Genomic DNA, 27,672 nt, shown 5'->3' with positions numbered 1-27,672 from the left:
ATTCAATAATTTGGGAGTTTATGTCTTTGGAAATTAATAGTGCTGAAGGGAAGGCTTCTGCTGGCAAACAAGACTGTGCCATCCACAAATGTTGCTGCCTCACAGATGCTCTTTGATGATCCATGTGAAATTAATGAGAGATTTCAGTCCAGCTCCAGGTAGATTTGAGAATTTTCTCCCTAGAGCCATTGTCACATGCAGTGTCACCTGCTGTTGATCTTATTAGTTATCTAGGAAGCTGAAGTGTTGGATGGTGAGACTAACCTGAGACCTGCATTACTTTTATAAGATTTCAAATGTCACAGGCGCCCAGAAAACACAGATGGATGTGTTAGTTCTGAAGTTTTCTACACCTAAATAAATAAAAGACTATTAACCCAGAGAATTAATGACAACAAACTGTATATTCTTTTATTCTTGTCAGTCTTCTTATACTTTCACAAAGAAGCAAATAAATAAATTATGTCAATTTATTTGCTCTGGTTTTTATTTGAATTTTGGTAGCACCCACAATATGTTAAGCATTGTCCTCATCTATGGAAATATACAGTTTGTTCCCGGAATACCTTTTGGTTTAAGATGTACAAGATTTATATATCCGACAGATTATTCATCTTCCTTCGTGTCAGAAAACACACATTACTGTAGAAAACATTGTTTCCAAGGTCCTGACTTTGCCAGCTGTTAGGTTTGTAAAAGACCGTGGTGAGATTTTCCACTTACCAAAGGGGATTATTCACCATAGTAAACTTCAGAATGTGTGAATGTGTGGGTCTCTGAGGCTCTGATCCTGTAAACAATGAAACATGTGCATAGCTGTACTCATTCAAAGATGCACACTGATTTCAATAGACTGATTTCTTCAGCTGGTTATTGCATTAATCTGTTTCTCACTGGGTCAAGAAGATACCAACAGCCAAAACCAGCCAAATGAATTTGAGAATTTTTGCTGCCTTCACTGAACTCTCAACAAGCCATTTTTCAACCAGCTTGAAACAAGTACCAGCCACTTCATCTTTCTGCAGCTTGGCCAGGCTCATTACAGGTTTTCCATTTTGTTTCAGCTGGGACAAGTTCACTTCTGCCACATGCATCTTTGCTTGCATGTTCCTCAGCACTCCTGGTATGCTCGTGGCTGGCTGGAGCCACAGCAGGGAGGCAGCCTTGTTTTCCCGGAGCTGCAACATTTTGCATCTGCTCAATGCTGTGCCCCTGTGCAGCACTCTACTTCAGCAAGCTGTGGTTTTGGTAAAATCACAGAAAATAACAGCTCTGAAGAGAGAAATGTCTTCTCACATCCGGCTTCTTTCTTTCCCAAGCCCTTTGTTTCTGGTTGGCAGTGCCTGGCAGTTTCCTGAGGCAACGACCAACTCCTGCCACTGCAACCAAAGGTCCAGCCTCTTCCTCTCCTACCTGCCCTCATTTTGCAAACCAGATGAAGGGAATTATAGAAGGTTGGAGGTCAGCAGTCATTTCAGCTGAGGAACAAAGTCCTGCTGTTGACAAAGCTGCCAGTTTGATTGGACACGTTTGCCATTTTTCTCCGGAGCCAAAGCACGAGAGCCAAGTTGGTAGATCTGGGAGAGCAGCCTGCAACATTGCTTGCAAACTTTTCTGCAATATGGATCATAATCATCTCTTGATAATCTGACATGTAATGCGTGTTGTTGAGGGGAGACCTAGCCTGCATGTTTGGGCTATTTACTGTTAGGAAGAGTGAGAAAATTTTCTTTCCTGTGCAATTAATAGAACTGCCAATATTACCTTTCAAAACTGGCATAAGATTGATGTAATAATAATCACTTTTAAAACCTCATGTGAACTCATGTAGAGTCATCTCAGTTTCCAAGTCCTGAGAAGAAAATATTCACATCTGAAAAAAAGGCCCAGCTGATCATCTGAATGTTGAGCACAAAACATCAGGAGAAGACAGCATTATGTTTTTAAAGGCTGGCTGCTGAACTGAAAAGCAAGTGAACAGTTAAGTTTGGCTCAAAGACTAACTGAGAGGAAATGTTAGACTGCAGAAATAAAATCTTTTCTAAATTCCCAAGGTAATTCTGTGGGCTGATGAAACCAAAGCAGTCTTATGGATGAAAATCATGGGAGTTACACAGCTCTTTGCCTTGTGTCAGTAGTTTAAAGAGTTGTCCACCAAGCAAGTACTTATTTGCCCAAAGAATCTTCTGTTTAGTGTATATATGTGGTCATTGTGAAAAAGCCCTGTGAAATCCATGTTTGTGGATGCCCTAACAGGGCAGAATTTCACAGCAGAACTCTCCATGCCAACAGCTGTTTAATGCTTTAGTCAGCTGCAACAGTGCTTAAAGCCCAACCAACCTGGATGTCCTCCTGGGTTCTGTAAATGTGTAAATGCTGGGAATTATTTACTTCATTATTTTGGTTAGGAAATGTAGATACTTACAATTTAGAATGTCTTCTGCACATAGAATCTTTCTGCAAAGTTTTGAACAGGGGGTTCAAAAGACAGGTTTGATACATTAAACTACCTGCCAAGTTCAGACACTATTTCATGAAGCTGGATATATGCTGAACATGAATGAACATAAACTGGGGGAGAGCAATCTCCACTTTCAAGGTTGTGCAATCCTTAGTGTCATCTACAGAATGGTTGGAACTAACAACCAGGTATATCTTAGGTATGAAGAAAAATTACTGAATATTAACCTTCTCCTGCTATTTGACATTTCCTAGCATATGAGCAAAGTACGACCATGGGTGTTTTCCATGCTGCTTCTTAGATTGACTTTCCAGTTGTCTTTTTTTTTTTTCTTTTGTAAGCTAGGAAACAATGGGTTGAGATCCTCTCTTTTCAGCAGACTATTTCTGAATATGCTTAAAAGGCCTTCTAAATGCCACTGAGGCATAGCTCTGAACACTGTTGGAGTGCCAGGCCTATCTACAAAGCCAGCTCTCAGGAGAGAACCTGGAAAGGGAGTGGATGCAACAAAAGCAATGGAAAACAGTTATGAGCAGAGAAGGATATTCAATTCTCATTCTCACAGCTTGGTGTTGGGGCTGACTGGGCTACAACCTCTCTCTGGGAGAGAACTCAGATCTCCAGTGGAGTCAGTGCTTAGGAAGGAGGGTGGTTCAAGGCAGGGTTTGGAGCTGGAGGCAGAAGTGGGCACATGGTATCACACAGTTTCATTTTGATACCCGGGAGTAAATGGTTTTGAAAGCCTTTCTTTCCCTTAATGTTTGCTCCCTGTAATGAATTGAGGAAATTCAAAATCTAAAATGCCAACAGCCAGAAACAGACCAAAATGTCTTCTTTTAATACTTTTGGTAAGTATTTGTAATCAGAAGTGATTTTTTTTTTCTGGCGGGTAGGTACTTCCCAATTTGCCAAAAGTATCAGGATGTGAACATCCTTTCTGATGAGAAAAAATCCAGATCCTTTACAGGATGTGATTCACTGTTGCCAGCAAACCAAAGACCCCTGTGACTTGGCTGGGTTTGCTCACCACTGGTGTGCAGTTCAGCACAGCTGCAAGGGAATTAATTGTCAGGACTTTGAAATTATGTCAGAGAATAAAGAATAAAAAAAGGAAGGGAAAAATGGGGCAGAATAGTTTCTTTCTGACACAACAGGCTGGCTTCTAGTGGGCAAGTTGAAATATTTATATACTCATATCTCTGTGTACATTTATATGTGAGTATGTGTGTGTGAAGGCAAAATTCTTGAAGGAATTGAAACGTTGCAGAAATACCTGTTAGAATAGCAATGGATTTTGCTAATAAAATAATCCATTTTCCTTTCACTCCTGCTGTTACATTCCCTGCTGTGGCCTGGAAACCAGATGATTTTGAAAAACAAGAAGCCTGATGCTGAATTCAGCCATGACTGAGCAAATCCAGAATAACGCTTTCAAATTACAGGGAATTAGTGCAGATTTGCACCCAGGGTCTGAGGACTGAATCCAGTCTGATGGATCCAGTAATTAATTCCTACCAACTCAGTGTCCTGCTGCCTTCCCCAGGCTGTTGTCTGCTGCACACAGCATTTTCTGTCAAGCAGGAAGTGGAGGTAGAGGGTGAGTTCTGCAGCTGGACTTGCAGACTCATGCTAGGAAGGCCAGCACAACAGTAAGAACTTGAAAGGAATTTATTTTAAAAATCTCACTCCCCCACTCTCCCCACACACACACACCCCACCTCATTCCCAGTCTCTGCAGACCCACAATTAGAGGAAATGGGGCAGGATACATTCAGACTAAGGGGAGTCAGAACAAGGCTGGAAGCAGATCAGGAGTTCAAGGGGAGACTGGACAAATACTTAGAAGAGACACCCTTTGAGTGTTACTAAGACACAAACCACGTCAAACTCAGGAAATTCCCTGAGCTGAAAATAGTAAGAGGCTGAGAGTGTATTTGGGTGTAATAGATCCTGACTTGCTCTGTTCTTACTCTTCCTTGGTGTCTGCGTAAGGTGATGGTGAAGCAAAAATACTCTGTGAGATGCATTTTGACCTGAACCAGTGTGGATGTTATTTAAATATTCAGGGGCAGAGAAGATCTGAGGACTGAGGGAGAGATAGATGGAACAACAGTGCAGTTTGGGCTACCTCCTTTGGAGTCCTGTGTCAGGACTTACAGGAAATTTCATTCTTCTTTTCATTTAGTTTCAATTCAAATTTTCCACACACTAAACTGCACTTACATTCACATCATTTTCAGTCTTCAGATTTCAATCTGTTGAGTATATTCCATCTCCAGTTTGGCAAACCTGCAGGTAATTATCTGTCCCTTGTAATTATAATTTCAGTTAATGTTCCATTAAAGACAAATAAAAAGAATCCGCATCTTCTGCTTAAGTAGTGATAGCACAAAATACAACATTTCATAGTCTTTGAACAAACAAGCAGTTCCATTTGCCAAGGTGAGGTGCATCTGTAATGCAGAAGTAGACCTCATTAATTTAGGTCTTCAGGTGTATACTTTTTTCCTTCCAAGAACTTCACTGTTTAGTGGGTGGCTAGCCTGGGAGAAAAGCAAAGCCAGCCTTGGTGTAAAGCATCAGACTCACTGTGAAACTATGGGATCCTTTTCTTACTTCCTTTCAGGACTCTTGTGAGTGTCATGGAAACTAGGATTTCCACAGGCTGATACTAACTGAGTTTCATTGCCCAATCTGAAACAGTCCATGCCTAATTTTTTAGCTGAGAGCTCACAAGTGTGGCTGCAATTTCTGTGCCCAATGGCAGGGAAGGCAGGCTGGTGAAGAGCTCAGGGTGTGTAGAAAGTTGACAGCTGGTGGCATCTCACCAGTTCCTACGCACTTTTTTCAAGCAATGTGGAAAAGAATGCATTTTGATTTGCCAGCACGTGAAATACAGAAAACAATACTTTTCTTTCACTGCATGGTGTGTTGAAGAGGCAAAGTGCTGTTTAAGACTAAGTACTCAGAAAAAAGGCCAAACCTTAGCATAAAGACATCACTGCAAAAATAAATGTAATATTATCATCCACATTATAGTAAAGATGAAAAAACTATTCTCTGCTCTGAGGCACTGGGGATCAAGCACTCCCCCCTTTAAGTATTTAGCAGAGAGAGAAAAGGGAAGAGATGGAGCTGGGAGAGCATTACGCAGCTCTGTATTTTGCATTTGAACTATTGTCAAAAGATTCTTAAATAGCCTTTTTGATTTCTAACACTAAGACCAAGGTGTAAGCCTGGTGATTTTATGCAGGCTAATACAGCATTGGTTCATCCCAAGCCACTCAAGGGTGCCCAACATAATTTTCTCTTCTCTTGCTTGTACACACACAGAGCAGGAAAAATATCTGGGAAAAAGGAGCTGACAGTTTTAGTTACCCGGAGATAGAAAAGATCTTTGGTAGCAAAACTTAATTCTAAAGTCTCTTGACACACAATCGGTACTATTCTGGGAAAATCTGGGGAGGAGAAAAAGATATCATTCAACAAATGATTAAACAAACACTGTGAGCAATGAATGAGTACATTAAAGTTATTGGATTAAGAACTAAAATCTTGGGGCTTTGAATTTTCAGAGCAAGCAAAGAATTTCTGTAGAATGCAATAGAAATACACTCTAGTGTGTTTTTTTTTATTGATTACATAATGCAACTTTTTTTGTTTCCCTTCACTGAAGAAAATTTACCTGAACTGTGTGGACTGTCAGTGAAGAGTGGCAGCATTTTCTTACCTCCTTAAAGCCCTCACAAAATTTCCTAAGAAAGCATGTACTGTTCAGGTACAACAGCCCTTTTTAAGGGCCATCCTATCAGCTGGATCACTTTTTTCCCTCTGTTTGTTATTCCCTGCCTCCCCCACCATAATAATTAAACCCCAGCCTGTTACAAGATCTTAACGTTTCACTATATTGCACCCCAAAAAATCATCAAATCTGATCAAGCCTTGTTTCTTCTCTCTGTAGTCCCAGGAATTTATCGTGTGTCGTTTCAAACGGGGGGAGAGGGGTGGACCAGAAGAAGTCTGTCGGAGGAGAAGTGGGATGCCAGGCTTTCCAGTTTCCAGGCTGAGCCGCGGTCCCGGCAACGCGCTCCGCGCGGAGCGCTCGGCCGAGCGCCGGGATGAGCCGGGATGCGGAGCCCTCTAGCGGTGCCCGCAGCCTGCTTCCCCGCTTATTCCTTTTGTCCTGGGTTTTTGTGTCATTCCTTCTATGTCATCGGTTGACCCAGCTCACAGACAAATTGCGTGTCGGGCACAGCACGGTGCCGCTGGTTTCTCCAAGACCAATCGGCTTGGCATATTATTTTATCTTATTTTTGTCGGAATGGATCTGGCTGGAACACGGCTTTCTGCTCTGGTTTGCTTTGGTTTTAAATCCAAATATTCTTATTGAAACTCTGAACAGGGATTGACTAATCCTGTCCCTACTATTAGGAAAATGTAAGAGTTTAAATACAGTATTCGAACCCTTAGAATGTGCCTACAGTAACATTAGCCTACAATCAAGAATGATTTTATTTATATTTTTCTCCTTTTTAACCTTTGGGAAAGAACCAGGAGCAACCTGGTCCTGTGGAAGGTGTTCCTGCCTGTGGCACTGTGGGTGGAACTAGATGGTCTTTAAGGTCTTTTCCAGCCCAAATAATTCTATGATTCTATGATGAAACCCAGACTACTGACAATGAAAGTCAAATTAACTGTGATATTGTTGGTATGTAGAGAAAGTACCTTGTGAGGAAGAAATTTATTAAGCACCTTAATGTGGATCACAAAACTTAATTTGTTCATGTGGTTCTTTCCCCTCTTTTAGGCAGACAATAACTCATAAATGAGCATAATTTTGTTTCTGTCTTTGAAATTATATAACCTTGACCTCTTCTCTGTCAAAATTGTTAATCTGCATTTTATAGTACCTTATGAGTCCTGCAGGCAAATAATAATTCTCCAAAGTGCTCTCATCCTGTATATTAATAAGACTAAATGAGGACCCTCTTTATTACCCATGGCCCTTCTGAAGTATCTTCTAACTAGCTCTTCTCCTTTTCCACACTCCAGTGGACTGTGGAAAATGAAGACTTGATACCATGTACTGGAATCAGTGCAATGGGAAAGACTGTTAAAAAAATCATAGACCCTTTGCTATGGGTACACTGTGACCCTTGCAAAAATTACCTCGATGTGCAAGGTAAGTTGGCTTGCCAATAGATCACACAAGAAGGCTACCTTGGGATACAAGTGAATAATAATCCAAAGGTAATTGTTTCTTTCCAAGTGGAATAAATCAATCTTAATTGTCTGCCATAATAATAGAGATTTTGAGACATGTCAGCAGTTCCCATATGTGTGTTCCTATTATTCAAATTTGTGTTTCCCATCTGTTAGGTAAGAGCACCCATTCAGATTTTTAGTCAGACAGTAGGTGAAATATATTATCATAAAATCATAGAATAGTTTAGGTTGGAAGGGGCCTTGAAGATCACCTAGTTCCAACACCCTGCTATTGGCTGGGACACCTTATGTTGGATCAGATTGTTCAAAACCCCAACCTAGCCTTGAACCCTTCCAGGGATGGAGCACCCACAATTTCCCTGGGCAACTTGTGCCAGTACCACACACCCTCACAGAAAATAATTTCTTCCTAAAATCTAATCTAAACCTACTGATTTTCAGCTTAAAACGACTCCCCTTGTCCTATCACTATGCTACCTGATAAAGAGCCCTTCTTCTTCTTTACTGTAAGTTCCCTTTAGGTACTGGAAAACTGCCAGAAGGTGTCCCCAGAGCCTTCTCTTCTTCAGGCTGAACAACTCCGGTTCTCTCAGCCTGTTTTCATAGGAAATGTGCTCCAGATCATGTTTGTGGCCCTCCTCTGGACCCTCTCCAGCAGACCAATGTTCTTCTTATGTTGGGTGCCCCAGAGTTAGGTGCAGTACTCTGGGTGGGGTTCCATCAGAGTGGCATAGAGGGGGGATCACCTGATGATGAGCATGGTGTAAATCTGACCAATGTAGTTACTCCAGAATGTGCTCCAACATATGCACTTCCAACCCAAAAGTAATTCAGATCTGTGTCTCAGGATGGTCTAAGGCTCTGAATGTGATGGCATTTACTCTGGCTGATACTTCATGGGAAACACGATCTGTGATTATTTTCTAACCCACTGTAGCTCCAAACTGTCTCTGCAGAAAGTCATGCAGATAAAATGACTGTGGGAGCAAAATTATATAGGTAAGTTGTAATTCTGTAGGTTCTGAAGCTTATGAAATCTTCTTTATAAATCAGCAGCTATGAATACTGATATGTCTCTCTCTACCACCCTCTCTCACAATTTCCTTGAAATACTCTGCAAAATATTTAAAACTAAAACTTCATCCAGCCTGGTTTGGGTTTCGTGGTGAATACAGTGCTGTGTGACCCTCTTACAGAAATGTCATTTGCAGCTTGTGGGGATAAATTTTCCTTTTTGTCTGTGTTTGGACAGTGAAATCATTCATCACATTTTCATTCTATGCATACATATTTTTCTTCTGGTGGAAAGGTGCATGCAGCAATTAAGCATTTTAGAGATAAATATATCCATGCAGTTTATGCCAAAGCAATAAATATGTATCTGGAGATTTGGCTTGGGTTTCTGATGGCTGTAAATACTGCCACTCCAAGTTGTTTTTAAAGATTGCAGTAAAAGGTTTATGTTCTGTATCTACCAGCATGGGTGACTTATAATAATGTACTCCAAAGGTGTAGTGCCATGTCCTGCACTGATTGCTCCAGCAATGAGTACTCCTCTTCACTGGAGTCATTTGTAATCATGTAACAGCTTGACTTTCAGCCTGGAAAAGCACAGTTTTGTCAGATTGGATTATGGCACTATATCTCTCACCACATTTTCAGAGGTTATGACAGCTGTTGGTTTCATATTTGCTTCCAAATTTTTCTGTACTTTAAACAAATGTTTCCTTCTTTACTCTGAATGTTCTAGAGGATGTTGAGGTAAAAAAAAAAAAAAAAGCAACCAAACAATAATATGCATTATGAACAAAAATTATTTTGGTTTTTTGCAACTAGATTTAAAAGACTTTTTTCTTACTTGCTCTAAGAGCTTTTCTTTCTTCTGTTTTATCTCAGTGGTTACAATAATTTTGGTGGACACCCCCAGAGATGGAGGAGGATGGGAGTTGTTTGTTTGTTTGTTTGTTTTGTGGTTTTTTATTGCTGGTTTTCGGGGGATTTTTGGTAGGTTTTTTTTGGTTGGTTGGTTGGTTGGTTGGTTGGTTGGTTGGCGTTTTGGGGTGTTTTTTTGTAAGAACTTCTGTGCTATTTTATGGGCTGATTGAGTATTTGTGGCCAAATACTGCTGTCTGAAGCATGTGTGGGATAGGGATTGCCTTCAGTATTTTTAGGTTGCATCTTGCAAAGGAGCAGGAATTTCCAACGTCTGTGCATCCTGAGTTATAACTGGACTCCTGGAAGGGGAAAGATTAAAGACCAGAAACTTTGCTACCTAAAGAAGGCGACTCAAGGAAAAGAGTAAAAATCTGAATGATGGGAGAAAAGTAATGAAATTAAGAGTTAGGGAAGTAAAAAGAAACCTTGCAACTCAAAGTTAATTTCAGAGCAGAAATAAACTCTGGAACTCATTGCCACATCACACTGATAACAGAAAAGTAAATGAGTTTAAAAAACAATTTGACACAGTAATGAAAACATATTCATATGGATACAATTGTTGCTAGCCCAAATTTTTGGAGGAGAACACAGCTTGGACCTGTGAGAGGAGGATGAGAGCAGACACTTATATTGTAAGGGATAATCAGCATTTTGGGGACAGGTTTTGTGCAACTGTGGCTGTAGATAGGGAAAACATTACTATTTGACCAGTGCCACTGATAAGAACTATTGTCAGATTTCACAGCTTTTGGAGCAGACAAGCAGAGGGAAACCTTGCTTGCAGAAGAGAGTTCATGTACACACACACACACAGATGCAGTGCATTAAACTCTTCAGGTGATGGAGGGAGAAAGGGAAATTAATTCAAACCCCTCACTCTGAAACTCAGTTTGTCTCTGCAGTGTTTTCAGTTTGTGAACCTTTGACAAACACTGCACTCATTTACGGCTTCTGCTGAATTCTGACACTTCTGTTCTTACTAAAGTGATGCATCTCCAGTCTTTTAGTTCTCACCTTAGCTCTCACAGTTTTTTTGTGTTTATCCTTTTCAATGTAACACCTCGTGTTTCCACAGAAGGACTGTTCATATTTAGACTCATTTACCTTTACAGATTTGTGCTTTGACTCCTTTGTTCCTGGACCACAAGAAAACCTGAGGATGTAATGGGAAATTCTTAGTAATTTCTGTAAAATTTTTAGTTTATGCACCTGTAGATGCTGGTTTTATTTTCCAAATGCAGAGATTTGGATTTCCTCATGAGTAGTCTTTTATAACAAATGACTGCAGCTCAGATTATGAGTTTTTAATTGAATTAATGTTTTTTTTCTGGCAGTAGCTATTGAAAATCATGGCTGATACCCTGACTTCTTTAAATTAGTGGAACAATGACTCTGCCTAGGTAGAAATTCTGTGCTGTTAAGTTTGCCAAGTATTTGAAAGACAACTGTAAGGCTTCTCTGTTACATAGTTATAAAAAAGAAACTTATCTTTGTTGGTCTCTAGTATAATTACTTTTTATAGTGCTATTAAGGATGCTAAAATGCTATCAGATTTCAGCATAAAGTGATGTGACAGTTCATTTTCTGTAATCCTATTTGTTTTTAAATGTTTGAGTTTTGCATATTTTAATTTGTTTACAAGGTGCCCCAGGTAACAATTTTTCACAGCATGTGGTTTTGCTGATGAATTATAAGATTAGCACAAATTCCAGATACATTTTTCTTAATGAGGGTATCTTTCTATTTTGATACCAAGGCCTGTGTTTAATTAGTTAAGGCAATGCAAAATAAATAAACTCAACATACTCATACATCACATTTATTGCTAGTATTAATAGGGTAAATAAGGAGCTGATTAGAAAATAAGAGAATTCACACTTAAAAAAAAAAAAAAAAAAACTTTTTTTTTTTTTTTTTTTTTTTTTTTATGTCTACAGTTTAAATTAAGGCTCCATCTTTCCCTGAAAGCTGACCATTAAACGAAAACTTTCTGTGTGCTAAGCATGCCAAACAACTGGAACACAGGAATAATCTGCCTATGAATAATAGTTACCCTAACCTTCCCAAGACCTTTAATTTGTGATAAAGAGATATGACTTGTGGAAACCCAGAGCACTGGGAATATTTCTCTGCCTGCTCTGAGGTGTCCTGATGACCAGGGGAGCACTGACTTTGACCCTCATTCATGGAGAAAGTTTCCTAAACTTCAAGACAGACTAGAATCTACAAAAGTGTGAAATAGATTATAGAGAGTAGTGAAGGTGTATCACTTGGTGAGAAATTTAGGTTTTGGGATTTTTAGTATGTTGTGGATGGAAGCAAGATGGAGGGTACAGGGTGTCATCCTGAGTTTCTTCTTCATGCTTCTTCTTCCTTCTTCTTCATGGGTTTGGGTGGGATTTTGTAATTGGGCAGAAAAGTGCTCGTTGCGAGCTAACAGGGATCAGTTATTGGGTTAAAAGGGAAAATAATCTAGGTGTCAGTTCTTAATTTAATAGTTTAGTCTTAAAAGACAAGAGATAGCTAGCCATTTTGCGCCTTCTAATGAAAAGCTGCCGAGCTCACAGTCTCAACATGAACTGTCGTCTCGAGTGCCTTCAATCCAGACCCAGAGAAATCAACAACTGGTACCCCAACAACTGATACCAAGGATGGGACTCGTTCAGTGGCGGCTCTGAAACATGGTTATTTATGCATTTATTTTCCCCAAGAAGAAGGTGGACATTTCTCAATAACTGCTTATAAAATGAGTGTTCATATAATTGGGACAGTCTGGCAACAAACAGGTGGGGTATACAGGCCTGTTTAGGTGCTGAAGGTCAAGAAAAGGAGATGAAAGAAAGGTCATGCCCTCCTGGTGAAAGAAAGTTAAGCTCTCAGCTGTGAAGAATTTCTTCTGACATTTCTGTCCTCTTGGCAAAGTATTTCTTAGTTGAATTTCTCTTTCACAAAACCCTGACTATTGTGTGAATTACATCACTGCTTACAGCTTTGCTGGGCCTCAGAGGTTCTTTTGCGACCAAGGCGAGCGCTCCTCAACCTTGTACAACCTGTAGAGCACAAACATGCATTGAATACTGTAACTCAGCTGACTCCTGTAGATAGATCCTGTGGGGTTTTGTTTAAGAAAAGGAGAAAAGTAACAGAGATTCCTCTATTTGAAAAATAAGAGTCTTCCACTTCTGCAGTGTTGTGACCCACCCACTGGGCAAAATCATGCCTATGTTTTATAGATTTCATCCTCATCTGTTTTGCTTAATATACTCTTCCAAATTTTCTATTTTGATTACCAGTGACTTCTTTCATTGCTAGCTGATATCTTTTTCCAAAAAGGGCAAATTTTTGTAAAATGTGGGGTTGTGTTGCGCCTTCGCAAATTGTGGGTTGATTCTGAAAAGATCAGATCCTCTTATTGTGTAGCTGCTGTCAGATTTACCAACTTGACCTTTTCTCTCTGAATAGGATGGGCTTTGTCATTGCTAAGGAAAAAATCTGCATTTGATTTTGAATGGAAAATCCATACTGATTATTTCCTAAAATATAGACTCTGGTATAATGATTGCAATTGGTCTGTACCTACACTGCAGCTACTATAGAGCTTCACCAAAGATATATTTTTGACACTTTTAATTGACTGTTACTTACATAGCTAAAAATATGTATTTGACTGAAACCATTTATGACATAAATACCTCAAAAATAAAAATAAAACAACATAATTATGGAAAGGTGTGTATGAAGCTTGAATTTCAAGGGATGCAGATATTGCAGCCATCTAACTTACTTTTCCCAATGTAATAAAACTATAATTAATAATGCCATAATTGTATGTTCCCATCATCTAACTATACTATGCTGTGAATGCTACTGGGTAAATGTAATTGAAATGTCAGACTTTATATGAGTTTGTGATGTAATATGTAACAGAACACATTAAATGACAATAGATACAATAAAAATAGTTAATCAGAAAGTAATCTGAATCAACCAAAAGAGATACATAATTCTCCTTTTTCTTGTGTGACACCATATAGCCAAAATAAAAGAGAAAAGAAAGACTGCAGATGTGTTTTAGAGGTAATGTCTTCACCTAGAGTGCCTCCTGGTCATGTTGTTTTGTGATGTACATGCCTGAAAGACAAGCTCTGTGGTAAATGTCATTGATGACTTTGACAAACAGAAAAATCTGTAGTTAAAACTCACAGAAATAACCCAAAGAATATTGCTCTTGCTTGTCACATCAGTTTGGAATAACAATTTACATGGAAAGTTAATGTGCTATTCTATCTAATTTCAGAATTTCTACGTAGACACCACCAAGAAATCATGCTCAGATCGAGATGCTGCTGTTTTGGAATTGCAAGTTAGCTGTCAAAATGATTTGGTGCATTGTGAGAATAAGGACATGACTGGGAAAGCTGCACTAGTGGAAACCACTGTGACTAAAGGTCAGTTAAGCTTTATGGCTTGAGCTATTAATATAACAAAGCTTAACCCCAGCCCTAATGAAAATTTGTCATACAGGAGTATCTTGTGTGATTTCACTTGGAATCTGTGGCTTAGTCAAAGAGGGAGGAAAAGGGAACTTTTCTGGTTTTCCTCCATAAATGCCATAAGGCAAATTCATCCAAGCTCTCAGCAGCAGCATGGTATTAAACTCTGTCTGACACTGCAGCATGAATATTCAGTGGCTTTTAGGAACAGACGATTGGAAAACATTTGCTGTCCTTTTGCTTTACAGTGACGCTTACACATAATCTGTTATTTAAAAAATACCTATCCCAAAATGTTATAAGATGAGAAAGCCATTTACATTAAAGATATGGAGATGCCTTCAACTCATATTTTTGTATTTTGAAGAACAAAATAATACTGAGCAAATTACTTGACCAATAATTATTTTAACATTTTTCTCTATTTGTTTGCATTTCCCATAATTTTGATAGATGGCTAATTTTTCTATTTTCAAGTTTTTCCTGTTTCAGAAATGAACTATACTGAAGTTGAAAAGCTAGACCATAAGAGGACAAATCCAAATTTATTTTACATATTTCAACTTTGCAATTAATATAAAAAAATATTTCATTAATCTCTTGGTCACAGGTTATATTTGAAATATGAAAAAATCACATTTATTACAACACTGGAACATTTCAAAGACTAAAGCACGAATATTCATCCTCACAGCATTTGTTAACTGATAATTGATGTCAATAGAAGAACTTCTTATAAAAATTCTCCTTTTTTTTCTTGTCATTCATTGTGTTAGACTCTTTAAAAGAATTGTCTATTTGAAAGTATGTCCATTGAAACTTCTAAAAGCTACATAAACCACTTTTCTGGAGAAGAATTACAGTGTCATGTTGAATATTCACTAATCCTTATTGCTGTGGAAATTGATTATTTGTGGACTGACTATTGAAAGTGATGTGATTTAATCCCTGTCAGCAACCAAGCCTCACACAGCTGCTTGTTCACTCCCCCACCAGCAAGATGGAGGGGAGTATTAGAAGGGAAAAAGCCAGAAAACCTGTGGGTTGAGATAACGACAGGGAAAGCAAAAACCACTCACGTAAACAAAAGGAAAAGAAGGAATTCATGGTTCCCATGGGCAGGCAGGTGTTCAGCCATCTCCAGGACAGCAGGGCCTCATCTTGTGTAACAGTGATTTGGGAAGACAAACTCGATCATTCCAAACATCCCCCTTCCTCCTCCTATCCCTTTGGTCAGTTTGGGTCACCTGTTGCAAACTCCAACTTCCCTCGCCAGCCATGGCAGTATGAGAAGCAGAAAAGCCCTTGGCTCTGTGCAAGCCCTGCTCATAAAAAAAGCCCTTGAACATTAAAAAAAAATAAATCTCCATATCATCAACCCTGTGTTCAGCACAAAACCACCCTGTACTAGTCATTGTGAATAAAATTAATTCTGCCCCAGCCAAAACCAGCGTGATATCTTGGTATCTGGCAGCTTTGAAATAAAATTCCAGATTTGTTATTTTGTGGCTTTGAAAAATCTCTTTTCAGGCTCTGTTTTTTCACTGTTTAATGATTTGATTAGATTTTATATAGGTAAATGGTGAAGTTTAAATGTCAGCAGGTACAAAGGACAGTATCCTCAGTTTAAACCCCACCAAAAAAAAAAAAAAAAGAAGGAATACCAACATAGGTTAACCTGGTACTCATTTTTTGTTAAGGGCACTTCCTGTAAATCACTGGGGCTTGACTTTGAAAACCATTGTCCATGCTACAGGGATTAATTGCCTGGGTTAGTCTCTGTGGGGTGAGGCAGACATGGAAAACAGAGGGAACACACCTGAAGAAAATATAACCAATGCCTCTTTGAGAAAGAAGACAGATCTAAAATTTATGCTGAGCACTGGCTTATTCACAAGCACAAAAGTCAGTGCTTGAGTAGCTGCTTAACTTTATTGGCCTAGACTCCTCACAGACAAGAAACATGACACAGGCTGAAGTCTCAAAGTGCTTTTATGGTCAAAAGTTTTCGAATATTTTTCAGAATGCAGCTTCTCAGTTTGTGCAAAAGTGAAGTCATAGAGTCAGTTCCTGTGCCTGTTACAGGAACTGTACAGCAGTTTCTAAGCTGAGCTCCACTGGCTGAGAAAAGCAGTATGGAGCCACTGTTACTAAAGCTTCAGCTCAATAACAGGACTGGGAGGTCACTTGGTCTTTCCATTTTTCTACTGTGAAGATATTTGTTTCTGCTTGTGTTTCTTTTGTAACTGGGCACCATTGAGAAGTGTCTGCCTCCATCTTCTTCCTATTTTCCCACCAGATACTGATGCCCAATGATAAGATCATGCCTGAGCCTTCTCTTCACCAAGCTGAACAGCCTCAGCCCTCTCAGCCTCCCCTTCTATTTCAGGTGCTTCAGGCACTAGATCACCTTCATGACCCTCTGCTGGACTTGCTCCAGAACATCCATGTCCCTCTTGAATTAGGAGCCCAGATCTGGACCCAACACTCTAGGTATGCTTTCACCAGTGTTGATCAAGGGGAAAAGGATCTCTGCTGGCACCACTTTGCCTAATGCAGCCCAGAAGGTGTTGGACCACTTTGCCACAAGGATACATTGCTGGTGCATGGTCAGCTTATCTTGAGGACCCCAATGTTTTCCTTGGAAAAGCTGTTTTCCAGCCATTCCTCCCCAGGCCTTGCATTTTCCTTCACTGAACTTCATGAAAGTCCTCTCTGCCCAGTTCTCCAACCTGTTCAGGTCCCTTTGGATGGCAGGACAACCATCTCAGCTGCTCCTCCCATTGCAAACCTGCTAAGGAAAGCTCGTTCCCATTGACTGCTCTGTTAATGAATCACTGTGTCTGTAGCAGGCACCCACAGCATCACTCATATTGGTCTCTCCATTAAGTCCTGACCCAGAAACTCTCAGGGGGCTCTTCAGGCAGAGACCTGCCTCTGACACCCATGGGACCAGCAAGATTTCTTCTTTTTCCTTCATGCTGCTTGTTAGCTCATGCAGTTCATGGTTCTGGACACCAGTAAACAGACTTGGACATTTTGTAACAGTTCCAGGTTTGGACCTTTTGCTGAACATGTTTCAGTACCATGGTGAAATGATGCAATATCGCTGACTGTCCCATCTGCCCTGCTTGAAATCTGTCCACCTTCTCTCTCTTTATTCATCCAGAGATAATAGCATTAGTCTTTTGTCCACCCCATTAAGCCTTATTTATATGTCATTGATAACTCTTTTTAACAATCTCAAAAAGCACTTGATTTTTATTGTGATTTTTCAGTTTCTAGCACAGGTCTGCTTTTCTTAGCCAATTCTTCATTTGCTTTTTATTCTGAAAAAATCTAATTGAGAAGAATGCTTTTTCTAGGGCCTTTTTCGGGTTTGAAAATAACTTTTCTTAATTGTTCTTGATCTATTTCCCTTGGCCCTCATTCCATCAAGATCCTAATATTTGCTGTGATATCCCTTCTGAGAAAGCAGAATTTACTTTTCTTCTGGTTGAGGCCCATATATCAGTAGTCATAGTAGACTGATGACTTAACTCCTCCTGCTTCTAGCAGACATATTTTTTTTAAACTTTAGCTATCAGTCAAGCTTATTTTTCTGATATATTTCCACGAGTTTATGGCTGGAGACCTGAGCTTTGCAGGTAGATTTGGGTGTATGACCAAGAGTATTAGAGAAAAGAGTGTTAGGACTGCTGAAGGCTTGCATGACTCTGGTACTGCAAACATTCACAGCACCAACTCTTCCCATGCATCTGAGTTCTTAGCCATGTATCTGATTCAAAAGCCCATCAGTCACAGGTCTCCTGCTTCATTTCCCATGAAAATTGCAATTAGTTCGTTTGAAGTTCATCTTATTCAGTCTTTGGGCTTAGGCTATCCACAGAACACAGATAAAAGATAGCTTTTGTTACTGAGGATTCCAAGCAAACTCCTAGTACTCTCTTAGTATACACACTGAAAATCATTGAGTAGTATCATAATGATACTTCTTTTGCAAGACTAGGAAATTGTTTCTTATTTAATTGCCTTGGAGTATATCCCTTTATCCCTTTACCTACTCTGTCCAAATTAGAGTATAGTGTGAGTTTGAGATAGGCAGATGTAACCCAGTCCAAAGAACAGTGACGGATTGTATGCTGACATACCCAAATCAAAGCTAAAGTTTTTTCTGGAAGTTCTATGTTAGTATAGTCCAAAATTATTTGGCTTGATTAAAAGATAATTGCAGAATTATACAGGAGGGCGGATTAGATTATGGAACAGTTCTTCCTGACCAGCCAAGGCATCCCCATGAGTCCAATGCTGCGTGCATCAAGCTTGTCTGTTCCAGAGGGTGTACTCTGCTCTGCTAATTCAAGAGATAATGGATTAGAAAATATGTCAAGACTAATAACACAGACACACTCCTGTAGGTTTTGAGTGGGAGGAAATGCACCATTCACTGACTAATCTTTAAACTTCTACTGATGAATGTTAAGCCACCCTCCAAAACACCAACCTGTTTCAAATTCCTAATAAGGATGTTGAATCTGTACTCTCAAAATCCCCCCTAGTTACAGAAACAACTTCTATTTCTTACCAAAGGCCAGATAGTTCCAAAAAGAAAAACATGTTTTTTTCCTCCATTTTAAAGCCTCTACTGTCTTTCTTTACAGAGCTCATGTGAATAAAGATAGGATTTATTATCCTTGATTCTAAGAAATAGAACCTTCTTCCTCTGTTGCAATTAAACCTGAATGGGCCACTAAAGATATTATCTTATTTTCTTATATTTGACTGAGTTTGAATTAATTAAAAATGGTAGCAATATCTGCAGGATAATAACTCTCATCAGAAATCTGCTGTATTAGTTTTTCTTTATCTTTCAAATTTATTCCAAGTGGAGTTTCTATAACATTACATAATCTTCTTGTTCCTGGCATAGGTTTCTGGAATAGTTACAGTCTGCAACAAAACAGTGTTTATGTTGATTTTGTTCATTGATGTCAGGATATTTTAGAGAAAGTATTTATATATTCTGTCTTTAGGTGCTTGATTTAGGAGGCTAGTGGGCTGGGGAAAGAAAAAGAGGATTGTGCCTTCCGTTTGTGTTTTAGGATGCACACGTGTCTACTAAATTTTCAAAGGTGGTTTAAGAAATTTCTGCTCCTGTAACTTGCTGTCCCTTTAGTTAAGACAATGCATTTGACTATGACACTGTGCTCTAAAACAAATATTAAAATGAACAAAAAGTAAAAACCCCAAAAACTTAAAGCAAAATGTAGAATTCTGAATTATTTTGAAAAAAAAATAAAAGCTGCTCTTTTTTTTGATGACATCACAGGGATTTTGTATTAGTGTTCTAAACTAAGTATATGGGAATAAGCAATCTGAATTAGGAATTCTTTCCTGTATGTATGTGTGACAACTCCCTCCAGCTTCCCCACTCAGCTCGGCCTTTGATTAGGGAAAAATTGATATCAGATTCTTTGGCTCCCATGGTCTTGTAATTTTCATCTGTAAATACAAAATTTATCCTTAGCTGACACTTCTTCTGAGGTAAGTTTAAAAAAAGGCAAGAAAATTACTGAAAATATGGAGATCATATCATTTTATAGGATGTGACTACACTTTAGTAAATGATATTGAAATATGTTCAATCAGCTTTACTCTCAACCAAACTCTAACTTGTTTTACATCAGGGAGAAGAAAGCACAGGCTCTGAATCCTTCTAATTTCACTGGTTTATTAGATGTGACTTATTTAATTGTGATAATATTCAGAGATTTCAGGCAGGAGTTTAGGTGGTTCCAAGGAGGAGGTATGACAGCGTTATATGTAGTTAAACCAAAGGGTACTTCATCTTCATGTCACTCTCTGGCAGTGCTGCTGGCTCTGCTCCCCCAGTCCTGTGCAGAGCAGCACTTGAACGTCTCCAATGGTGCCCTGAGCCCCACTCTGCATCCTCTTGCAGGAACTTATGATGAGACAAGAAATATGAGACTGTTTAAAACTTGTGGCAACCATTTCTCATCTGCAAGAGCTGTTGTTACACTGGGGATTTATTTTTTATAAGGCAGTAGTGAAACAGTGGAAACTAGATCTCAAAAAGTTCAGTAAAATCAACAAAACAGACCAGAAAAAAAAACTGACAAAGAAAAACATTTTAAAATAAAAGGACAGTGAAAAGTGTACAGTTTTCTATTTCAGGAAATTTAAGAGTCTTTTAAAGAAATTCAGACTAATCTTTTCCAAACATTAGTTTAGGAGATTCCAGAGGAAGATAAATATTACCCATACATTAAATGCAACCCTACAGTTTATGTGAAATATTTTGATTGTGGCACATAACAGTTTTTAAAGATATGCTACATCATCACATGAAGTAATGGTTGATGGATATCAGCTCAAGGAACAGTCCATTAGTTTTATGGGCTCTGATTCTTCTATCACTGATCGGTTTTCAGCAGCACTCCCTAAGGAATTAGTTCTCATTAGCACTGAGGAGCATCAGAACCAGGCTCACAGCAAATAAAATGCTGCTGCTCATAAAAATGCTTGGTTTATGCATATACCTTTCGTTCTGTGCAGTTTCACTTAAGTGATGTGCAGAAATAAGGATGTGGTTCTACCATGTTGAGTTCATAACATTATTATGTAGAATATTTCACAACTGGTTTTTTCAAGTTAGGTATAAATAAACAATAAATGCTGTGTGATTGGGTGTTAATTTATGCAGAGTTAAAACTGATCTGAAATATTTACCAGAGCTCTAAAACTATGTTACGGTCACACAGCTAGAAGCATTCAGGCGTGCAGAGTTGTACATGTACATGAGTTGGGGTCTCTAACTCTTGTTTCTTTCAAGCAAGGGTCTTGATGAATTGGGTCACTTCTGTTGCCTACCTTTTGAAGAAGGGCAAAATGGAGACTTATGACAAGTATTTCTGACCTTGAAATTTGTGAAAAACAGCAAGCATATTCCGAGAAAAAAACAATACATCCTCCTCACTCAAAGACACGAGTGAAATTAATGGAAATTTTTAGTCTGCAGAGCACTAGCCTTCCACTATAAAGGCAAATATAATTATACAAATTGTTCCAGGAAAAGCAGAATTAATGAAATTTTATTTAATAAGTATTCAGGACTGTTGTCCCCTACTGCTCCTCTCTGTCTTTCCTGATAATAACCAAAACTCTCCTTGCAGTGTTCCTATCAAAAGAAAAAGAGCAGGTCTGGAGCTATGTGTGTGTTGAGTGGCCAACCAATATGCACAGACTGATTTATCCTGCTGTCTGCTGCCAAATGGAGTGGATAACAGCTGTGTTCTGCACACTTCTCTTTCAGTAGAGGAACTAATTCAACTCTAGCTTTAGTAACCACTGTGAGACTTCTGTCCCCTTTTCAAATCTGACTGAAATTGGCAGAAATAAACTTGTAAAAGTACTGAGGAGATTGATGGATGGATGGACAGCACGATGACATAAGCCTTGTTTTCTCGGCAAACTGAGGTGGCCTATCTGATTCAATAATTCAGTGTTGAGGCTAATAGATTTTTATTTTTCAAACAGGGAAGAAAATTGCATTGATTTCAGTGTTCAGAATCCCCCTTGGACTGTTCAGCTTGTCTCATTAATTGCTTAATGCTTTATTGAAGTGTAAATATATACATTTCAAAAGGAACTCTGAACAGGCTTGGGACTGGGGACAGCTGTGATTTAGTCTGGCCTGATGACATCAACGTTCTTTCTCCTTGAGCTCTCTTGCTTAGGAGTGTATCAATTTGTTTACATGTGTTTGGGAAAGAAGAAAGCCTGGCTATGCCATCTATGAGCAATCTGTACCTTATATCTGTATTAGCAAGTCTAAGTGCACAAACAACATTTCCCTCGCTGAACCACAGGGATTAACTTATTCTTTCAGTGCCTGTTTTATTCATTAGTTTGCTTTTACTGATATCAAGCACAGCCAAATTGCAAATGAACTACAAACCAGGAAATGTTTATTAACAAGTGGCCACATGTGAGGTATTCCATGCATTTCTAATCATATGTTTGGGGTTTTGCTTTGGGATTCTTTTTCCTTTTGATGCCTAGATCTGGAAATACTTTGCTAGTTCAGCAGTGGGGGACTCATGCTATATAAGTCCGTGATAAAGTCTGCACAGGTATAGCCAGACAGATACTTGATTAACCTCGTACTTATTTCCAGCCTTTGAAAACCTATAAAGGAAAGAATCACACCTTCAGAAAGAAATTACTATTACCCAGTTTTCAGTCTCAGTCAGACTGACTGACTCTCTCAGTCATGGAGAGTCTCAGAAGGAACACAAGTGGGATTTGGAGACTGCTGGCAAATTATAGAGTTATTCTCCTGTTGAAGGGACACACGGTGGTTACAAGTGTAAGACTGGGAGGATTCTTAATTGAGAAGTTTGGTTTCATAAAGAAGAACCTGTTTGACAAACATGGCTTGCTGGGAGGTCAGATAGTACACTATGGTAAGTTCTTTCAGGTTGTGCCCTAGAATATTAATCAGCCAGGAACAGCTGTACCCACAACAGTGTTGCCCACTGGTTTGCAACTTCAAGTGAATGTTTTGGCTTTAAAAATACAGTATCCTCTCAGCTCCCTGACCTATGAGACTTCTTGGTAAACTCTAAGGATGATTTGTCTTGCAGGGGATCTGTGATGATATCAGCACCATCATCTCAGCTCTAGTTCGTCCTGTTGCCACCACAGGCTGGTGTAAGGGATGGGGTGGCTCTGAGGGGTGAAATGGGCACTCATGGACTGATCCTTATGGAGTTTAGTTCCGTGAGTTCAGTGGTCCCACATGTCCTGAAGAGCCTCCTCTAGCCTCAGGGGAGTGGTGGACCTCTCAAGCACAGGACGAGACCCTGGGGCTTCCTGGCAGCAGCCAGAACTGTGACCTGTCAAGTAAAGTTGTTACAGTACCCAGATGCAGAGTAGAGCCTGCCACAGTGCTGGAGCCACTAAGAGGATCTCTGCTCTTGTGGGAAAACATTCCTGTTTTCTGAAAGGTTTGTCCTCAGTGATGCTTCAGGCCAGTCTAGGTGGATGTAAAGAAATGCACTCCAAAACCTGTCATTTTAACCTCATGCCATTCTCAACTCCGTGTCTCTGTTATATCACCTTCTAAATAAGAAGCAGCTGGGGGGTTCTGGCTCTAGGAAACCCCGAGGTAACACTGTGGTTCCCTAGCTGCAGGGCTCCTCTTGTCAGGCAGTGAAACACAAAAGCATGGGAGTGCATCTGTGGTAAGGATGGTACATGCAACTCATGGCAGGTGGACTGCTCTTCTCTTGAAGAAAATGGTGAGATAATTTTATCTGCCTGTTTTCATGCTGTTAGTGATTACACCAGCTAAACTTCTCAAAAAACTTTAAAGTTATTTATGGATAGATCGCAGGGAATGGTCAACTTAGAGGTACAAGCCTATGCAAAAACTGAAATAGGAATTTTTGAATGAAGACACTTGTAAAGTGCTCAGCTCATTTTCATTCTTGTTCTGTTACAGATACTGTTCAGGAAGTTGAGCAAATCATTTAGGATCTCTGAAAAATATGAAAGTGAAGAGAACATTGTTTTCTCTGCTTTTATGGTTGTCTTTTTGATTTATACAATTTTTCTTCTCCAGGCCAAGGGCAGAATCTTCCGTTTCCTTAGAGTTATTTTTTGCTGATTTTTCAGGCCTAGCAAGAAACTATGAGGCAGAAGAGGAAGAGGAAGAAGAGCATGACTACAGCTATATTGATGAAGACATAATTGAAAACATAAGAAAAGTATTTCATGGCACCAGCATTAGGAATGACCATACACCCTCCAAAGGAAGAAGGTGAGTGTAAGCTGGGATCACTTGTGGATGCAAACAAGTGCAGGCAGAGTGATTTTTCAGTAACCTGGCTGGTAACTTTCACTTCCCAAAACAAGAGAGGTTTCCCCTGGGAACTTCCGCTGTTGCTGCAAATGTCCTGTGAGTAAGGCAGAAAAGGCTCCTCTGAGCTGTCACCTGTGACCTCTTAGCCATGTCACCTTTGTTAAAGGAGTGCCTATCATTGTTCTGGGGATAGAAGGCCTTTTTTCTGGTTTGTGCCAATTTGCTCTGACATCATAGTGCTCTGAAAGCAGCCCTTTCCCTCTTTCTGGAAGTGGATGCCTTGTTGTCCATGACTGTTTTGATGCTTTAATAGCTTTCAGGCATTATCTGTGCTTTCATTAAACTGCAAGGTTCTGCTCTGGCAGTCTGCAGTGACTTTAAGTGCCAGTGAAGAGGGCCTTTATTTCTAAAAATCTCTAGGTGTCATTTCCAGCTAAACACAGATGAGAATTTTTCTAAATATGAGTGAAACTGTGGTCACAGTTCTTTTCACTCATAGTTGAACCTTCTATGAATTTCACTTGGTTTGGCTGAATTGCTTCTTTTGCAACAAACCCTTGAAAACTCAGGAAAAACTTGAAATATTGTGTTTCAGAGATTTAATATGAAGTATTTAATTTCAAAATGTACTGTGTATTTATTTTTAAATTATGTGCAACATTCATATTGTGTTTAAATTAAGCAACATAGTGAATATGAAGTAAGGTGGGTTTTTTCTGCAGTGCTCAACACCCTCAGAATATCCAGGGCAGTGTGTGGCCATGTCTCCCTCTACTCACAGATGGAGAGACTCCAAAGGTACAGAAAAGACTAAAAATGAACTTAGTAGGACATTTCACATAACACATTTCTTCCTCAGTCCATGTGCTGTTGAGGTTCTATCATGTAAAGAAGTTGAGAAAAAGAGAATTAAGTTCTCTTCTGACTAAAATATCCCTTCTGACCATAGGCATTAAGGGGAAAGCATACTTTCAAGAAGCAACACCAGCCTAGAGGATTCACATCTGTTTATACCACTTACTGTTGTGGCATCAGCTCTTCAAAGTCTTTACCCACCTGCCCTTTAAATTCCTGTTAATGGAAGCAATGTTTCACTTTATTAATTGTCCTCTTTGAGGTTACTAGCAAAACATGAAAGAAAAGGACCTTTGCTGCCTTGAGGGAGATCACTCTCTTTCGATAATCTTTGGTTTATAAAGCAATCCCAAAAAATTTTGTCCTTAATGGCTGCCAGATATACCCACTCTCTGAAATCATTAGGCAGCCAAGGAGCATGTGGCTTCTCCAGCCTGCTGCTCTCCCCCAGCCATTAGAAATCTGTGCTATGGCTTTTTTCTAGCATAATAAGTTTCTATCAAGATTCCACACTTGCACTTGTGAGCATTTTGGGAAATAAGGATTTGACGAGGGCATATGCAATTAATCTTTAATACAAGCAAAAGTCTTAAAAAATATGTAGACAGATAAAATAACCAAATTGGCTGATTTAGGCTTATATACAGGATAATAATGCACCAAAATATGTTGTCTCTTTCTATAAAAAGTGTCAAATACCTAATATCTAATCATCATAGTTCTTGAAGAATTAATCAGTTAACCATTTCCTACCTATGGTGCCTCCTTTCCTCAGGATATTTATGCCATTTATTAATATCTACTTTTAGTTATTTGGTATATATGATTTATCAAAATTAAGTCAATTGATCTAAAATACTTTTAAACAGAATTGTTAGGAGGAAAAATAGTTTTGATGAAATACAGAAGTAAGCCTCAGCAGTTAGGTCTACATTAAAAAAAATCAGTATATAGTATTTGCAGTGTTTCACCAGTGACCCTCTCAAAATCTTTCCATGATCAGGGCTGAAGTATGCCAGGTGATTCTAGTAAAAGGTTAGTCCTCATCCTAATCAGGAGATAAAAAGAACAGAGAGTTGTCTCAGGTCATTGCTATGTTAATTTTGATAGAATAAATGTGCCCAGAGGGTCAATGATGTTAACATGACCTCATCACTCCAGAACAACAAACAATTAAGAAAGAGACTTCATTACAGATGCCTGAGTTTGCTATAGCAACAACTATCATTAACATATTTTAACCTTTCATAAAATATTCAAGAGAAAGTAAAAAAGAAAAAAAACACACCACCCCGAAGCATTTAAAATGTGTGGCTTTCTTTTCAGCATGACAAGTTTCTCTTCTTAATGCCATGAGTTGTTTCTTCTTTTTTTAAGGAGGAAAGCTCTCAGCTTGACAGTCTTTTGGACGGTATTACAAATATCAACAGTGGCTTTTCTGGTGTGAGAAAATGGGAAGATTGAAAGTCCATTGCAACCATTGAATTAGAGTAACTCTGGTGCTGCTGTAATGTCTCCTCTTATGTCCCTGACACCAAAAATGAGATGGAGGCATTCAGGAACAGGAACAGCAACAACCATAAAAAATTCATCAGTAAAACCAGCAAAAGGCAGAATCTGTCTCCAGTGCTGCTAGCTGCAAGGCTGGAAAAGGACAGAAACCTTGTGGTCCAGACATCTGGAGAGCTGAAAATGAGTGCTGGTGCCAGGCTGTTTCGGGAGGTTGCTTTCTGGACTTGAACTGCACACAAGTGCCAGAAAAGGAATGGTCTCAGTTAACTAAGCTCCTGTGCTTATTAAATAGGGCACCAAAAAAAGGAAAAGTAGAAAAGAAAGGGAAATGCAGTAAGGAATGAAAAAGCTACACAGCTGTGTTTTCCTGTTCTCATGAACTCAACATCTGAGGTGGTTTTGTTTGAAAAAATAGTTTTCTTTATTTTCAATTTGTACCAATTTTTTTAAAACTAATTGTATGAAACAGATTAAGGTGCAATTTTTTTCTTTATTTTTTACCTCAGTTGTGCTGAGATGCAAGTTACCTCATATTTGAAATCTAAAGACAGTGCTACAAATGAAAATCACCCTTTCTGACTCCAGTGCATCTTGATTAATCCTTTTTTACTGTTTTTCTAGGACATTTCTCTGGAGCTGTCATACCACTGACCCTCTGAGCAAGCTGTTTCTTTCATAGAAAAGCCTCTGGGCTTTTCTATGGTTGAGGCAGATTTTGCAGGTTTTGTAACCTTGGATATACTGGAGTGAGGAACCCAAATCCATGACTGTAGTTGTGTGTTCTCAGCAGTTTTGAAAGTCCCCTTCCTAAGTAACTCCCAATGCAGATTTGCGGGCATCATCTACCTTGCTAATTTTCATGGCAAGATAATTTTTCAGCTGCCTGCTCTTTTCATTTTTCTCTAATATGAGAAGTGAAGCTTTTTTCCAGGTTGCAATCAATGGTGATTACAGAGAGAAGAAAGAGTCAAGAGGGGGCAAACAAGTAGTGTGTTGCTCTAAGAGCTGCAAGTCTTAGCTTTGACTCAGGCAGGACTTCAAAGGATCTGTCTCAAAGCAGCTGAAGGTTCAGAGAGCCTTAGGGCAGGGAAGACTACCATGATGATCTAGATGTTCTAGACATTCTTCCTTCTCAAACAAGCCCTACCATTCCCCCACAGTGCATATTCAAGCATGTTTTTATAGTTGGCAGAGCTGGGAACACAGCCTACTGGTGAAATCTGGCACACTGGCATACTGCCGCTAAATATTAATTAAATTATTAATTAACTTCCCTCCAGGCCTGCAGCTCTGTTGCATCA

At 39.2% G+C, this 27,672-nt stretch overlaps 1 protein-coding gene across 1 annotated transcript in view; it reads left to right on the top strand.

Moving 5' to 3' along the window:
- THEMIS (thymocyte selection associated) overlaps nucleotides 1-23,966 on the top strand; it is a 71,425-nt gene extending 47,459 nt beyond the window's left edge. Inside the window, exons 5-6 of the mRNA XM_041423952.1 lie at nucleotides 13,923-14,073; nucleotides 23,818-23,966. Of these exons, the coding sequence (XP_041279886.1) occupies nucleotides 13,923-14,073; nucleotides 23,818-23,966 (300 nt within the window). The remainder of the gene's footprint in view (nucleotides 1-13,922; nucleotides 14,074-23,817) is intronic.
- The last annotated feature ends 3,706 nt before the right edge of the window (nucleotides 23,967-27,672 follow it).

Source organism: Onychostruthus taczanowskii, unplaced genomic scaffold (genome assembly GCF_017590055.1).
Source record: "Onychostruthus taczanowskii isolate IOZ18803 unplaced genomic scaffold, ASM1759005v1 scaffold8, whole genome shotgun sequence".
In the NCBI taxonomy this organism is placed as follows: Eukaryota; Metazoa; Chordata; class Aves; order Passeriformes; family Passeridae; genus Onychostruthus; species Onychostruthus taczanowskii.
This window is presented reverse-complemented; position numbering and strand designations above follow the sequence as displayed.